Raw genomic sequence first — 16,996 nt, 5'->3', positions numbered from 1 at the left:
GTGTCAATTTCGGGCCACGGGTCAGGTTCAGGTTGAACACAAACTAACCCGGCACTATTCGGATCAATCCGAACCCAACCCACTTTGGGTCTAGGTCAACCCGACCCGACCGCAATGACCCAGTGCCAACAAAAAACTGCTAATTTTAGGGTCCAAAAACGGGTCAATCTCCAATTTTCGGGTCAAAACGAGTCAATATTGGGTTGATGGGTCAAAAACGGGTTTTCGGGTCAAAACAGGTCAATTTCAAATCAAAGGGTCAACCCAAACCTGACCCAAATTTTGAAACGCGTCGAATTGTCGAACCCGAATCTGACCCGTTTCGGGTTCGGGTCAACCCAAACCCGAAATTTTCTTTTATTAGTAAGAATCACAAAAATTGCGAGTGCCAACTCAGTATTACAAAAATACTAATTATACATAAAGGAATAGTAGACATCTGCAACTTTCAAGGCATAATAGCACAAACTACTAGAGACAGAAGATAACAAAAATTGCAAGTGCCAACTCAGTATTACAAGTGCAACATAACCAGTCTGCCCTTTCAAAACTGCAATGTGACCAGCAATAGAAGAAAGTTAAATCAAGTACCCAACTACTAAACTAAGAAACTTTCTAAAGCATTATATAATACAATCATAACAACGAGAAATAATATACTTAATGCTTAATTTTGCTCTAAGAAACATGCACTAATACATCCACCTATCCTATAATAGACGTTTGGGAAGGGAAATGAAAGCTGCAGCTAAGAAAACTTGCCATGTTCCATTACTATTATAACTCCTCATGCTACAGGTAATAAATAAGTTGTTCAATGGATAGAAAAAGAAATGAACACATGGGGTCAGTAAAAACTGATAATCTATAAGAAACCTAACATCAAATAAAATGATATACGCTAGAGAACCAAAACAAGAATGTATTAGAAGCCACGAAAAGTCTTCACCTTTAAAGAAATGCATCCAACTTCTTTGTTTTGGCAGAGGAGTATGGTGGTCTGAAGTCGTCTAACCTTAGATTGGAGCTTGTTCGGATCTCATTCAAAAAGGAATCGCCTTTTTCCATTTTTACAAACTCCAATATATTGCCTAGAATCTCCGACCCAAGTCCAGCATCCACAAGGGATCCAGGTTGTTCTCCACCTTCACGGATCAATTTTCCTATCTCTCTCAAGGGAACAAGATTCTCCACAACAACTTTTCCAAAAAAATAACCAAGAAATTCTGCAGCTTTGGGAACATCAGTCACAGTTTCCTCCAAGGTCGAGAGAACAGATTCAAACCTGACAAGAAAAAGATAAACAGAGTGACGATTGAAACGCTTATAAAAGGCATTTAACATTTTTTTTTTTTTTGGGATCTCATTGAAAATTGATATATACCCTTCAACCAATTGAGATGGACTAATCAAACTATCATGACGCTTGCTTAGGTTCACAATAAGTTGTGCCAACAAACTTCTCTCCATGTTTTTCCTTTCAAAAGAGTCTGAGACCCAGTGTGATACCATTGAAGGATAGAAACTTGGCGTACTTAGGTCTCTGATGCACAGAACAACCTCGTCCTCATCTCGGATACTGAAAAGGATGACATTTCAGCAATAAGCAAATATAAAATAGTAGGCAAAGCATTAGCTAATCATGAACAATAGCGATTGCCTACACAGCCTACTATAATCCAAATAAAAGAGGAATAGATGGAAAAAAGTCATAATCTGTTATGACTGTTACACTCACAACAAAGGATAAAAACAACATGTAAAAGCTTGAGCATTTTTTTTTCCCCAAAAATAAAAACAACATCATCATTGGCCCCATCCTAGCTAATTGAGATTCAATAGATCCTCCATTCTTTTTATTGAGTGCCACATGAGATCATCATCATCATCACATCACCCAACTATTTTGGGGACATATGTATGAATCCTTATTCATAGTTCATTTTTGTTGAGTGCTACAAGATGTGTTTAACCAACCTTAGACGCATCTTTTTGAACAGCTTATATTTATGTTACCATATGTTCACCCTTTTCTTTTCTATACTTTCAGTAATATTTTTACTAAGTCTAATGGTCAAATTTTTTACCATTACTGTACATGCTCAAACCACCCAAGTCTTGTTTTCAATACCTTCACTTTAATAAATGTATTCCAACCATCCCTCTAATATCCCCAATTCTTCATTTATCCTTTCAAGTTTTGTGACAAATTTATCTTAGTGCTCTCACTTATGACATGCTGAACTAGGTTGTCAATGAAATTTGGATCCATACAACAGAACAAGCCGCTATTGAGTGCCACATGAGAAGTCATTATGCATAACTTATCCTTCCAAGACATGTTACATTAATTTTGCCATGTATTCTTATCCCTTCCATATTAATTTGATCCAACTGATCTTTATCCAGTCTTTTAACAATAAGAACAAGCGGGTTGGGAGCACGTAGGAAGGAGGGAATGGGAAGAAGGGAACAAGCGGGTTGAATTTGGACGAAGGAGGGAATATGAATGGAGAAGGGAAGAGAGGGAACCATGGAGGGACCGCCATGCTCACGCCATGAAGGGGACATTGGGACTGAGAGGATCAAAAGATTAGAAAGCTGAAAATGCATGTATTTGAAGGGAGGATGTACATGGGTAGATATATTGGGTGGAGAGATATTTTACAGTAAGCGGGTTGACAGAAGATGAGAGGCTAATGGTCACCGCTCTATGTCTAGAAAAGATGGCACTGATATGGTACTAATGACGAGAGATGATGTACCCAATCCGTTGAGGGATGAGTTCAAGAAAAGCTTATTGGAGCGCTTTCAAGCCTAGCAGGATGGGGATCACTATAAGTAAATATTTGTTTTGACACAGGATGGCACAGTGATGGAGTACAACGAAAGAATTGAGCTTCTATCAGTACAGTAGAGAGTTTATCAGAGGCAATGTTGGAAAGCAACTTCATGAAAGGCCTCAATCCAGAATTGAAGACAACAGTGTTGGTGGCAAGACCCCGAGATCTGAGAGAGGCAATGGAGTTGGCACAAATGATTGAGAACAAGAAGTCACTATAGAAGAGTAGTAAAGGGGGTAGTGTAGGAGGATCTTACTGCACGGTGACCACTTTCTTGGCACCTAGGGTGTAGACCGTACCAATTAAAACGGAGATGCCAAAATAGGGAAGGGCGGTGCCTGACTAAGAGGAGATTTCAAGATGTTGACTTATACTTAATTAGAAGACAAGAGAGCAAAAGTGCTAATGTTTCACATGCGATGAGAAATTTACACCAGAACAGGTGTAAAACGCGCACATTGCAGGTTCTCATTGTATGTGATGGGGAAGAGGTGGGATGAGGAAGAGGAATCAAAAGAGGAAGAAGAGGAAGAGGAGCCCGTGAATTTGGAGGTGACTGAAGTTTCATTGAACTCTACAATGGGATTCACTTTGAATCACACTGCGAAGGTACAAGGATATCTATTACAAGAGGCAGTGGCGATCCTGGTGGACAGCGGGGCTACCCACAGCTTCATATCAAATTAGGTGGTAGACAAACTGGGCCTGAAACTGGTAGACATGAGAGGGTTTGGAGTGATGATGGGTATAAAAAAAGTAGAGAGGAGCATAGGGATATGGTAGATTTGGTGGTAGTGCTATAAGGGATCCACATTAGGGATAATTTCCTTCCATTAGAATTGGGAATTACTGACTTGATTTTGAGCATGAAATGGCTACAGACCTTGGGGGAGACCAAGGTGAACTAGAAGGCTTTGATCATGGAGATTAAGTTGGAGGGAAGAAATGTGGTAATTACGGGAGACCCCAGCTTATCTAAGGCAAGGTTTCATTGAAAGCCATGGTGTGTATCCTTCAAGGGGAAGGAGGGGGATTCTTGGTGGGAGTTCCAGAGTTTGGAGGAGAGATAGAGGGTAAAGAGGACATTCCATACATTGTCCAACCTTTGCTTCAACAGTTCAAGGAGGTATTCCATCTTCTCAAGGGGTTGAAACCCCCACCGAAGCACAAGCACTCTATTGTTCTAAAGGAGAGAGTACCCCCATAAGTATATGAACCTACCGATACCCCCAGATCCAAAAGGATGAGATGGTGAAGCTGATTCAAGAGATGCTTAAAGATGAAATAATTAGGCCCAATGTGAGCCCTATCTCAAGTCCTATATTGTAGGTGAAGAAGAATGATGGGAGCTGGAGGTTCTGTGTAGACTATTGTGCCTTGAATAAGGAGACGATACCAGACAGGTTTTTCATACCTGTCATCGATGAGCTGTTAGATGAGTTGCATGGATCTATGATATTTTCAAATATCGATTTAAAATCTGGATATCATCAGATAAGGATGCGACCTGGAGATGCCCACAAGACAACTTTTCGGACGCATGAAGGGTATTATGGGTTTTTGATGATGTTGTTTGGTCTCACTAACGCACCGGCAACCTTCCAATTCCTGATGAACAGGGTATTTCATCCCTACTTGTGAAGGCTTGTGTTGATTTTCTTTGACGACATATTGATTTATAGCATGTCCAAAAGGGAGCACTTGAGAGTTGTGCTGTCGACCTTAAGGGAGCATTCCTTATTTGCCAACAAGAAGTGTTCCTTCGCCAAGCCCAGAGTGGAGTACTTAGGGCATATGATATCTCAAGAGGGAGTTGTTGCTAATCAGAGTAAGATTGAGGTCATGCTCAAATGGATCAGTGGTCTATTTCAGCCAGGTGTTGACAGCTCGACCAAGTTTAAGTCGGTTTACGAGAGGGAGCTGATGGCGATTGTGCTGACTATTCGGAAATGGCAGTCGTATCTCCTCAAAAGACATTCCATCTTCAGAACTAACCAGAGAAGTTTCAAGTATTTGTTGGAACAAAGAATGGTCACTAAGGAGCATCAAATGAGGAAATCCAATACCGACCCGGAGTTGAGAACAAAGCAGCATATGGTTTATTCAGATTTCAGGTGCATGGGGAACCCCAGATGATGACATTGTCTGTACCCTGGGTGGTTGACTAAGAATCACTAAGGAGAGAGCAAAAAAGATACAAGCCAAAAGAGAATTAGGGAGGAGCTGGCAGGAAACAAGGATAATCATCCAAGATATTCAGTAGTAGGACAAAAGTTGCTTCATGAAAGCCAGTTTGTGCTTCCAAAAACCTCTACCTACAACCCTAGCTTATTCTAGGAGTTTCATGGGACAGCCATGAGAGGGCATTCAGGGGATCGAAAGACTTATCGTTAGTTATCTGTTGAGCTATACTAGGAGGGGATGCAGAATGATGTTGAGAAAATGGTGGCTAGCTGTGTTATATGAAAGAGGCACAAGTATTTAACAATGTTTCCAGGAGGGCTCCTTAAGTCGCTAGCTCTGTCGGAAAAGATGTGGGAGGAGGTGACCATGGATTTCATTGAAGGGTTGCCTAAATCAGAAGGTTACACGATTGGTGGTAGTGGACCAGTTAAATAAATATGCTCATTTCATTCCCCTTCGCTACCCCTATACAACAATATCAGTAGCAACAATTTTTATGAGGGAAGTGGTGGTACTTCATGGAATATCAGAAGTGATTATATCAGATAGGAACAAGATCTTCCTGAGCTAGTTTTGGAAGGAATTATTCAAAATGCAAGGGAAGATCCTAAAAGAAGCACTATTTATCATTCTCGAGTGGATGGGAAGACAAAGGTGGTCAATCATAGTGTGGAGACCTATCTAAGGTGCTTTATATCATATTGACCCAAGTTGTAGGCCAAGTAGTTGGCTTGGACAGAGTATTGGTATAACACATCTTACATTCGACAGAGTATACTAAATCGTTCAAAGTGTTGTACGGACAAGACCCGTTTAGCTTAATATAATATGGGCAAGGTAGTACACCGGTGGCTTCGATAGAACACTACTTGAAGAACAAAGACGGGATTTCGGTGGAGCTGAAGGGACATATGTTGAGAGCTCAACAAATTATGAAGAAGAAGGCAGATGCACATAGGTGTGACATATAGTTGAGTTGGGGGATAGTTTACTTAAAGCTTCGCCCATACAGACACAAAATCCTGGCACAGAGACGTAATGATAAGTTATCCCCCCGATATTTTGGGCCCTACGAGATAGTGGAGCGCATAGGGGTTGTGGCTTATCGCCTACAATTACCACCATCGACATCCATCCATCCAATATTTCATGTGTACCAGTTGCGACGGGTGATAAAAGAGCATATTCCTTCCTCGACACCCCCGACCTTGACAGAGGACATGCAGGTGTTGTTGGAACCACTGGATGTTGCATGAGTACGAACCGGAGCAAGAGGAAGATAGGAAGTGTTGATTAGGTAGAAGGGCCTATTGAAGCACAAGGCCACATGGGAGTCCTACTAGACTATGCAGCAGCAGTTCCCTGCATTCCACCTTGAGGATAAGGTGGGACTTTTAGAGGAGTATTGATACAATAGAAGCAAATTCCAGCCCAGGTGGGGCCTAGGTGGAGCTGACGAACAAGGAGAGAGAGAGACAGTTAAGGGGGTGGGGCCAGCAGGAAATTAATGCATTATATTAGGAGAAAATCAATTAGAAATTAATGCATTATATTTGGAGGAAATCAATTATGAAATTAGGAGGAAATCAATTAGGAAATCATTTCCTAATTGAATTTCAAATTGAGAAGGGGAAAACTTTAGGAAGGAGGTTGATTTAGGAGGGAAGGAGGAAGCTCATTTAAGTCTATAGTATGATTTATTTTATTCTTATGCAGAATTTTGTTTTGAGTACTATAGTTCTTTGTGTGAGGGATCCTAGCGACGTCTAGGATTTGGGAGATGTGGTCCTCTCAAAAGAGGGTCATTGTATTTTGTTTTGTTTGTATTTGTTCTCTTTATCAATAAAAATCAGTTTTTGTGTGGAATCCTTTGGAGTATTTTGTTGTTTTTGGTGCCAAGACGTATCAACGAACATCTTTAACTTTCTCACTCTCAGATACCCTCCACCCCAACTTCCTCTTCCACCTCCGGCTCCTCCCATGTGGCAATTGTTGTGATATCTCCATTGTTCTCTCCCACCCGCCCTCCTTTCATAGAAGTCTTCCTAAAAATCAGCCCTCCTCGTATCTTCCTCCCAATTTCTCTTGGTTATCGATTCAAGAGGCAACATATTTTTCCTGTCGCCCAAGATTTATGCTTCTCGATCATTCCCCATGGTGGCGCTATTGGGGTTTCCCCTACTTCCTTGGCCACCTGCTGGTGCTCTCACTTCTGATGTTACCAGTTGGGTGCGAAGCTCCAATATTTTCTTCATCATGTTCTCTAGATTGGAAAACCTTCTTTCCATGGATGAAAATTCGTTCCTCAACCTCAGATTTGAGTTGAACAACTTTTTCTCCTAGTTTATCTTCCAAAGTATCCACTTTCTTAGCCTCCATAGATACCAAAGAAGTGCTCCGATACCAATTTGATAGGAATCTGATCTCCACACAACAAAAACAATAATAACAAAAATAAAAGACAATAGAAATCAGTGAGAAAGATGTTTATTTCAGCACAACAAACAAAGAAACAAGTTGATCTACTATTCGAGAGGTAGATCGGCTCTCCACAAACCCTAGGCGCCGCTAGGAATAACTCCAGGAAAAAACTACAGCAAAACACTAATAGCATGATGAAATAAAACAACCATATTAACCCTAATATAAATCTTCCAACTTCTCTCTCAATTCTAAATTCAAATCAACTCCCTTTCTCTAAATAAATCTTTCCTAGCTCCTCCCAAATTTGAATTCAAATTAGCCTCATTTCCCTAAATAAATCTTTCATGACTCCCTCCCAATCTGAATTCACATTAGCCACCTATCCCTGAATAAATCTTTCCTAATTCCCTACCAAATTTGAATTCAAATCAGCCACCTTTCTCTAAATAAATCTTTCATAGCAAATCTGAATTCAAATTAGCCTCATTTCCCTAAATAAATCTTTCATAACTCCCTCCCAATCTGAATTCATATTAGCCACCTATCCCTGAATAAATCTTTCCTAATTCCCTACCAAATTTGAATTCAAATCAGCCACCTCTCTCTAAATAAATCTTTCATAGCAAATCTGAATTCAAATCAGCCACCTTTCCCTAAATAAACATTCATAATTCCCTCCGAATTTTAATTTTCTATGGTATTTAAAGGTTGAATCTTTCCCCTTTGAGCCCCTCTATCTTCTTGCTTGTCGCCCACCCTAGTGGGTCCTACCGTCTTAGCCGGTCCATCAAAAAGCCTTTACCAAGCAGCATGCTAAAGCAAACCTAGTGTTGTTGCATTTTAAAAGGTCGATATGTTCATCATGTCATATCCAATTACAACAACGAAGCAATTAATCAAATTTTTGAGAAAGTTTAACAGCTCTTATAATTGTTAGCAAAAAAAAAATCACTTTTAATGAACATCAAAGATTCAACTAAGAGTTTGTTTGAGACGGCTACAACTTTTTGTAAGATGGCATGTAAAAAGAAGCTTCCTAGTATAAAATTTTTTTAGAAGCAATGGTCAAACATAAATTATGATTGTAACCTGAAAAACAAAGCATCAAGAAAGTTGTCCCAAAAGAAGCCTAGAGTTTGGGATAACTTTCAATGTACAGTAACAAGCAACACAAGTGTGCACTCACAAAATCAATGGAAGGAAATGTTTATATAGACAAGTGTGTGCCTATAAATGGAAAAGCATATGTGCATAAGAATCGTTTAGATATATTATAAAAAGAACAAAATTACGAGAAGCAAATAAAGGAGGAGGAGGTCCTTTTATCAATTTTCCCCCTTCTGATAGTCATCAGCAACAAGACAAAACTTGTTTAAACTAAACCAAGATGGCAATAGATATCACATAGCATTAAAGATCCACAGCGTTTGGCTAAGCGTGAACCCTCTCTACTCCACCTAAAATTGGGTGGGTCTCTCAATTAGGTTACAGAAGAACCCAACAAATTCAAATATGTAAATCCACAAATAATTTGTTTTAAATTTTCCTATAATACTGTTGTTGTTTTGTGGTATATAGCTTCAGCCTTTAGTGTAATTAGCTTCACGCTGTAATACTTAATTCCAACATAATCGTTAGTTCTCCTTGTGCTGTATCCTAAAACCTCAGTATAATTCATTGTCAGTTTGTCACTATTAACTCACTAAACGAAACTATAATGCATACTAATTTCTAATACCTCTCCTTTAATTTAAAATTCCAACGCGCAGACCTTCAACTTTCTCTCATTTTGGCCCACCAAGCATAACGCAAAGGCAGCTAAGTTAGGAATTTGTATACATTTTATTTGACAAAACAAACAACTACGGGAAAAGGCACTTTATTTTAAATAAATGCACGAAAAATAATAAGTTTTTTCACGAATCATACCACAACAGTTATATAGCAAACAATCTAAAACAAAATATGTTTAATCTGAAAAAATAACATAATTTAACTTTTTAATATGTTTGATGCCATATCTAAATTATACTACTGAAATTTTGCTATTCATTCATGCTATTATATGATTTATTAGAATTTTAATTATTCTAAATTTATCCAATATATTCCTCAGTTCCGTGTCCAGCAAGACTTGAAGATTTATGTAATCTTTTATATAAAACGTTACCTATAGAATTCATGTATAGTTGATATTGACTTTTTCCGTAGCGTGTCTTCAGACAAGGCTTTGGAGTCAGAAGCGCTTGTTCTGCCACCTGAAGAACCAGGTCTCCTCCCTGTAGCAGCTCCCCCGGATCTATCAAGAACACGATCCACATAACGTGGATCTCTAATACCAAAACCAGAGCTCCGATCTTGAGAGCTTGTTTGATCATTTATTAACACTGATGATCTATCTGTCAAATACTTTGGCATGCTTTCTTCTCTAGAGGTAGAAGGTATTCTATCATGGGTAGAACTGAAACCATTAGGACCAGATGCTAATCTATGAGAATCAGACAAAGGGGCATTTGACACAAGTCCTTGTCCTCTGCCAGACATTCCCTTTGCAAGACCTCCTTGAGGACCCAGTGTAATGGAACCAACATCTGCAGGCCTTTGAGGGAGAGGAACTGAAGATATCACCCTATTCTCAAACTGATTCCTATTATCCAACCGAACATCTTGGCTACCCGGACCTCGAAGCTGCCCGGGAAGACCACGAATACTACCAGTCGGCTGTGAAGTTGGAGAATTCAGTATTGTGGACCCTCTGTAACCATAATCAGTAGGCAGCCCACGTTTTGAAGATATAATAGGACCTCGTGCCAATCTGGTAGTTTGGGCTTGTCGCTCTTGAGCTGCATCTCTGTGTACATCATCAATCTTCTTTGGACCTTCAACCTTCCTTCTCTGCTGCCATTTGTTCTTTCTAAGATCAATTGTGTCCTTGAGCATGAACCTAACCCGAGAAGAAAGTTTCTGGTTTGTGGAGAGCTGCGCCATCATCTCAAAATAAGCATCCATACGTTCCCTGGTTCTGGAATGGTCTATCATCTCTCCTATGGTACTCATCAATTTGCACAAGGCTTCAATATTCTCTTCATCAGGGTTCTGATACTGCCCCAACAGTTTATGGATGCATCCATGCATAATACCCTCAGTTAACATCTTTTTTTTATAAAGTTCTCCAATTAAACGAATATTTCCCAGCATGCGCCTTCTTGCCTGGATTCTTTTTTCCTCCCTTTCTGCTTCTGAGTGATGAACTTCACCTTCTTCTTCAGCTTTGTCAGCTTCAGCTTCCTCCCTTTCCCCTCGTTCAAATTCTTCCTGACATTTGTTCAAAAGCAACCTTTTAAAAGTAACCTTTTCATTGTCTTCAACAAAATCAGGCAAGTCACCAGCAAGATGGAAGCAGAAATCAGCATACATTTCGCAGAAAGTTGGCTCCATCAATGCTTTGTCAAAAATCTGAGAGATAACCCCAGTAAGAGTATTTGTGTTGTCAATGTTGACCTCCTTAACTTTGGCAAATAGTTTCTCAAAATTTTGAGGTGTTAATTTGTTCAATATAGCCTTCAATTGTCTCTGTTTCTGCTCTTCTTCATCAGATACTTTGCCAACTTCGTATCTATTAGCAGACTTGTGCATTACTTGCATAGATCCCTGCGGAGGAGGCATCAAGCCTCTTTGAGTGCCAGTGGCTCGCTGCCATCTGTCAGCATCAGAATTATTCCTTGCTATCCCTCCCTGAGATGTCAAAGATTGCATAGGACCAGAAAGTATTCCACCAGATAACTGGTTGGAAGACTGTAAACGTGGATTTCTGAGGACACCCTGGTTAACTCCTTGGCCAGGACGAACATTCATAGCAGCAACTCCATGACCAAGATCAATGCGGAAAGCACCGGATCCTTTCATCCACCTATCATCATCCGTAATCCCAACCATACGTCGATCACCCCGAGAAACACCTGGAGATCTATCGATAACTCTTCCAGGACTAGATAAAATGTCACGGTCAGTACCACGGGACAGACCTGCTTGAACACACATAAAAATGTCTGCTATGTCAGATCCAACTTCAAACCCTAAGGGAAGATCCTTGCATTTCTCTAAAAAGGTTAATAAGAAATCTATAGAATATTTCCTTTTGCCAGTAGACTCATTTCCACATTCAACAAGCATCTTCTTTTCCACATGAGCCAGCCCACGATAATCTGATGTCAATTTTGGAGTAGATGCATCAGCAGCATCCTCCCAGTCCTCGATTTCAGATTTAGACTGCTCCTCCAGCTCAATAGCAACATCAACATCAGTGTGATGTTCAACAGTGTTATTCTTTGAATTTGCTGCCGAAGAACTTTCAATAGTTTCTGTGGTACTGAATGTGTCCAGCTTTTGATCTGGGCCCTTATATGCATTATACAAATCAGAGGAACCAGCAGCATCAGCCTTTGAAAGAATTTCCTTCTTCTTCTTCTTTTTATTAGTCTTAGTTAAAGTTGGCTCTAAAGAAGGCTTGTTCGGCAAACCTGAAAGCACTGAGAGTGTGTGGGTTGATGAAGAAAGCTCCACAGTTTTAGCTCCAGGTTTATCTTTTATTTCTGAACCTAAAGACATGGAGGCAATTTCCAACAACGAAATGACATGTTCACCAGCAGCAACATTCTCAGAACACGTTTCACATTTATAGATTGTAGAATCAGTAGCTGAAATTTTAGTATCATTAGCAGGAGTGAAGGAAGCCTGATCAAAAGGGGCAACTTCAGTATCCTTTCTATCAGAGAATGTTGAGGTAAGCACATTTGACACCGTTGCCCTCTTCGGGACTGAGTAACCCCCATCTTTCTCGAGGCTGGTAAACTGTAGGTCATCACCGTCACAAAGCTTCAAACCAGTCTCATTTTCTGCTTCCGGAATTAGTATACCAGCTGTCTCATCAGAAGAGTCTATGATGGAAAGAGGAGCACTGCCACCTAATAAATCACAACCAGATATTTCACCCTTGCCACATTCTGATTCAGGCAAATTTTCTTGTATTTGTCCAACAACCAAAGTTTTAGAACTGCCAAGAGAAACACCAGAAGTTCCTAAAATAAGCCTATCCACATCAGTACTTGAACTAGATGCTTCTAAATGACCTTCCTCTTCAATAGAAAGTCTGTCACCGGCTAGCTCTACAGGATCAGAACAATTTGAACCGACAGCCTCAGATGGTTCCTCCTCCAATGTAGCTATAGAAGGACCTAAAGCTCCGGCTGCATCGTTCTTCTCATCCAGTTCAGAAGTTTTAGATTCCCTGATGGTTGAATGCGAATTGGTCACAGAAAAGAAAGAATCAGCAGCTGAAGCTGAATGAATGGCGACAGAATCATTGGATACTGAATGTCCAACTGCATTTGTCAATTTTTTGTCCATGACAGTCTTTGCAGAGTGCATTATCAGGTTCCCAGCATCGTCTAATGCATCTATCTGTATCACCCATCACATCCAGATTTGTTAGATTATTTTCATATTGAATTAGATTAAAACAAAATAAATATGCATTTACATTCAACAAGCTAGGACTTAAGAAGAATAACAAAACTTAGAAAAGAAACACCTGTTGCTGAGAATGCTTAAGCTCTTTTTTATTTAATCTTGTCTGGTCATCCTTTAGAGATTCTGACTTTAAAGCTTCCTTTTTCCAGCCATCTTTCTCTGCCACAGCAGATGTAAAACTCCCAACAGTACGAGCTAAAGAAGAAGCTTCAGACTTATTAATATGCCCTGAAACCACTGCAGATACTCTTATCAAGTTCTTATCAGTTGTAGAGGAAGAAGAATCAGTTACAGGTGCTTCAAAATTTTTCTTCTGCATTATAATTGTGTTTTGTGAGACAATTTCCTTATCCTTTGGCTGAGGAGCAGCAGGAACATCCCCAAATAACTCAGACAGCTTTGGTGATTCGGGCTTAGTGATAGGCATGCTAATTCTTACTGATGGTGTCCCAACTTTTTCTGCAGGTTTAATTATCATTTGTGCTGCCGCAGCTAATGAGGCAGAAACTGATGATACTTCTGAATTGACTGCTTCTGGCAAACCATGCAATGGAGGTGGAAGCCCAGGTCTGCCACCCATAGCTGAGTTAAGAGGTGACGGATTCATGAATGAAATGGTATGCCCATTTTGACCAACTGTATAGCCGTATCTTGCAGCCTGGGGACCTGTAGTCATCTGGGTACTTGACAGGGGAAGAGAAGAAGGGTAATACATTGGGGGTGGGTTAAAAGTTGCTGGATAATAACTGATCTGTTGATTAAATGTTGGATGAGGCTGGGACTGCGATGTTGCATTTGGAATTTGCCTTTGCCCCGTGGTACCAGCATCAGTTTGCAAATTAGTTCTTTTATCAAGTTTAAGCTCCTCATGAGTTTCTGGATGAGTTATCTTCACAGCCTTCCGTTGAGAACCGAAATTTCCAGGTTGTTGTTGATGAAATTGTGGTGTAATTCCAACTCCTATGCTGCCTAACTGAGGAGGCATTTGGTGACCTAATTGAGCTGTATATCCCAAGCTTTGTCCCTGGGCCATGATTGCTGGAGGTTGCAGTGAATGAGACTGAATATTAGGAACAAACAACTGTTGAGGAACTTGGGGGGCATTTCCTGCAGGCAGCGTCATTGGCATTTGCAAGGAACTGGGTACAATTCCCTGTGACGAAATCTGCAAGTTTGGACCACTAAATTGCAAAGGGATTTGTGGCTGTTGAAAAGGAACGTGCATCGGCATTCCACCTACATTAAGAACCGAAGATCTTGCTGGTGATGCGTTCGGAATGGAGGGAATGGGCACATGCATATCCCTCTTTGGATAAATAGGAGGATGAGATTCCCTACTACCAACTTGATTAAAGCCACCCGAGTCTTTCAATATTTGCTGCTGCTTCTGCTGCAGCAGTGGTTGTTGTGGTGGTGGTTGTTGCAAGGCCTGTTGCGGTTTTGGGGCAGATGGTATAGGCAGTGCAGGTGCAACCCTAACTGAATCATGGCGGGCCTGAATCATGGAAATATATAAAAAAAAACATCAATTTAACAGCACCAATTTATCTAGAATAATTTAAGATCACTTTGCACTAATTTCAACAGTATCAGTTAACACATAATTCAATCAAGTTGAAGAAATGTCCATTTTACAAAATATAGTTTTCCTAACAACATGGAATGCATGTTATGATGTCAACTTTAGGGAAAATTTTCAAATAGACAGGTCAGAATCTCATATGGCAAGCCCCGCTAAAAGGGCAGCATTTACACATACAAATGCATGCGCAAGCAACAAAAAATAAAAATAAAAACGGTGGGAAGAAAGAAATACAGGCTGATTGCCTATATTTCATAATGAAGAAAATAATAAAACTGCAATAGAAAACAAATCAGTAACCTGATCACGTTTCTGCTCATCCAGATTTGGTGGAGCTGAGCATGTTCTAGCAGGAACCTACATTTCAAAATACAAATTACAAACTCATGTTACCTAACATAATAAACCAAAGAATAATAAAGAGAATATGAAATGTCCAGAAAAAAACTAAGTGCAGAAATACCTGCATCCCATTCATAATCCCAGGACTTATGGTCCCAAACTGAAGATACGGTCCACATTCATCCCCTGTATGAATTATCAAGAATTAGTATAAGCATTGAAAAATAAAAGCAGACCTCTATTCTGAAGTAGGGTGAAAAACATCATAGAAACCCATCAATATATATATATACCAAGTATGAGAACTGGCACTAATTGAGCAGGATGCCCAAATTGAGTTGGCTCAACATAAACAGATAAGCAGTGAAGAAAACAAGGCTAAAAATACGTAACACTTATGATGATCGAACAGAACCTGGAGTAGCCACTGCAGACTGAGCAGCCGGTGCCTTTGGAACAGCTCTGGAAATTTTCTTATTGCTGGAATCAACTGGCTTAGCACTCCCTGATTCGAGTCCATTTAATGGCCCTGCAGCACATAAAGCAGGTGAAAATAGAAGTATGACTCAAAAATAGGTATTTTTCTATCGATCAATCAATGATACAAAGATCGAAGCTTGAAATTTAAATTTAGATGTTGAAGTTTTTTCACAGTTGCAAATATATTTTAGAGATTAAAGAAAGCGGGTTATACAGACCGATACCATGTGAAGGGGTTACTGAGTGAGCTCCATTTGGTACGGCCCGCGTTCCTGCGTCAGAATTCGAAATAACCGGATTTGCCCTAGTTTGCTCTCCTTGTCCATTAACAGTTTTCTTGACGCTATAGCCCACATGGATGAAAGCAAATGTTAATACCAGACCAGCAGAAAACCCTAGTCAGGCAAACATTACTTCTGCACAATAAATAAATAATAAATAAAAAAGGCATCACCTTCGATTATTAGAAGACTCAAGAGATGCTGACGGAGGGGGCAGGGCAGAGGAAGACGAAAGTGCAGGAGCCGTGGCGGGGGGGCCACCGCCCTTGCCGCCGCTGGAAAATCCCTTGTTCTTCCCTAGGCTACCTGATCGACCGGGTCTTTTAAGATGCCCCTCGGTCTTCTCAAACCTTGATTGATTATGGGACATAAATCCAACTCTCACTTCCTCCTCTCCTCCACGATTCCTAAAATAAAGACAAATAGTAAAAAAAAAAAAAATATCACCCAATCTGATAGATTGAAAAGCGAAGAGATCACAGGAAAATCTGAATCCGTACCTTCGAAATACAGACAAGAGAAGGTATGAGATTAGGGTTTCCTCAGCCGGAAACGCACGTCTTGCCGATGATGCCGCCGGAAATCATAAGGCCTGCCGGAGACGAACGAAGAAACAGTTTGCAAGGTAGATAGGGAGAGAGAGAAAATGGAGAGGAGCCGAATAAGGGTTCCTTCTCCCGGAGAAGCGATGGTATTGAAAAGAGAAGCGAGAACAAAAAAATGTTACAGAAGAGTTTTGCAGTAAAACAAAGGAAATAAACAGAAATTAACCCCAGTGGTGTTAGCCTATCAGTTTACCGGTTACCAGCACAAAATTAGCCTTAAGCTTCGCTTCTCAGTATGTTAATAAAATTAAAATTTCTAAAATAGTATTAAAAACGTGCAGTAATGAACATGAACAATGGCACCTCATTTACTTAATATGACTTATTCATTAAACATCTGATTTATTTCAGATGCATATGATGAGATCATAATGAATATATAGTAGCATTTAAGAAATTATTACTGCAGTAAAAAAAACTTAAGAAATTTGAATTATTTGAAATTTACAATCTAGTTCAATTTTAGTGTTTAGATTTAATTGAGTTCTAAATATACTATACATTCTTTGTCATTGCTATTGTTGTCGTCAGCCTAATCTCACCACCATCGATTGTCGCCGCTGGCCGCCTCCAACTGCCATCACCACCCCTAGAATCGCCCATTTGCTACCACAACTCATTGGTTTTACATTACATTTAGGGTGTCAATATTTGACACGACCCGAGAATCCGACCCGAAAATTATGTGTTAAGGTCAACCCGGATCTGAAACGGGTTGGGTTCGGT

The 16,996-nt window shown here is 40.0% G+C and overlaps 1 protein-coding gene across 2 annotated transcripts; it reads right to left on the bottom strand.

The window, feature by feature from the left end:
* Positions 1-639: 639 nt before the first annotated feature.
* On the bottom strand, positions 640-16,388 carry LOC110096562 (eukaryotic translation initiation factor 4G). 2 transcript variants are annotated; one of them, XM_020822579.2, is made up of 10 exons: positions 16,166-16,388; positions 15,839-16,072; positions 15,603-15,727; positions 15,320-15,433; positions 15,026-15,090; positions 14,863-14,919; positions 13,042-14,475; positions 9,622-12,911; positions 1,385-1,579; positions 640-1,285 (listed from the first exon to the last, which is right to left on the bottom strand). In XM_020822579.2, exons 2-10 carry the CDS (start codon positions 16,033-16,035, stop codon positions 952-954), a joined length of 5,811 nt encoding a protein of 1,936 aa, XP_020678238.1. In that variant the 5' UTR covers positions 16,036-16,072; positions 16,166-16,388; the 3' UTR covers positions 640-951. The 2 variants fall into 2 exon arrangements, with proteins under 2 accessions (XP_020678238.1, XP_020678239.1); XM_020822580.2 differs by having other exon boundaries at positions 15,609-15,727.
* Between the last annotated feature and the right edge of the window lie 608 nt (positions 16,389-16,996).

The sequence above is a fragment of the Dendrobium catenatum genome, unplaced genomic scaffold (assembly GCF_001605985.2).
Source record: "Dendrobium catenatum unplaced genomic scaffold, ASM160598v2 fragScaff_scaffold_1220, whole genome shotgun sequence".
Taxonomy (NCBI): Eukaryota; Viridiplantae; Streptophyta; class Magnoliopsida; order Asparagales; family Orchidaceae; genus Dendrobium; species Dendrobium catenatum.
Note: the sequence above shows the minus strand (reverse complement) of the source record. Positions and strands in the feature narration are given on the sequence as shown.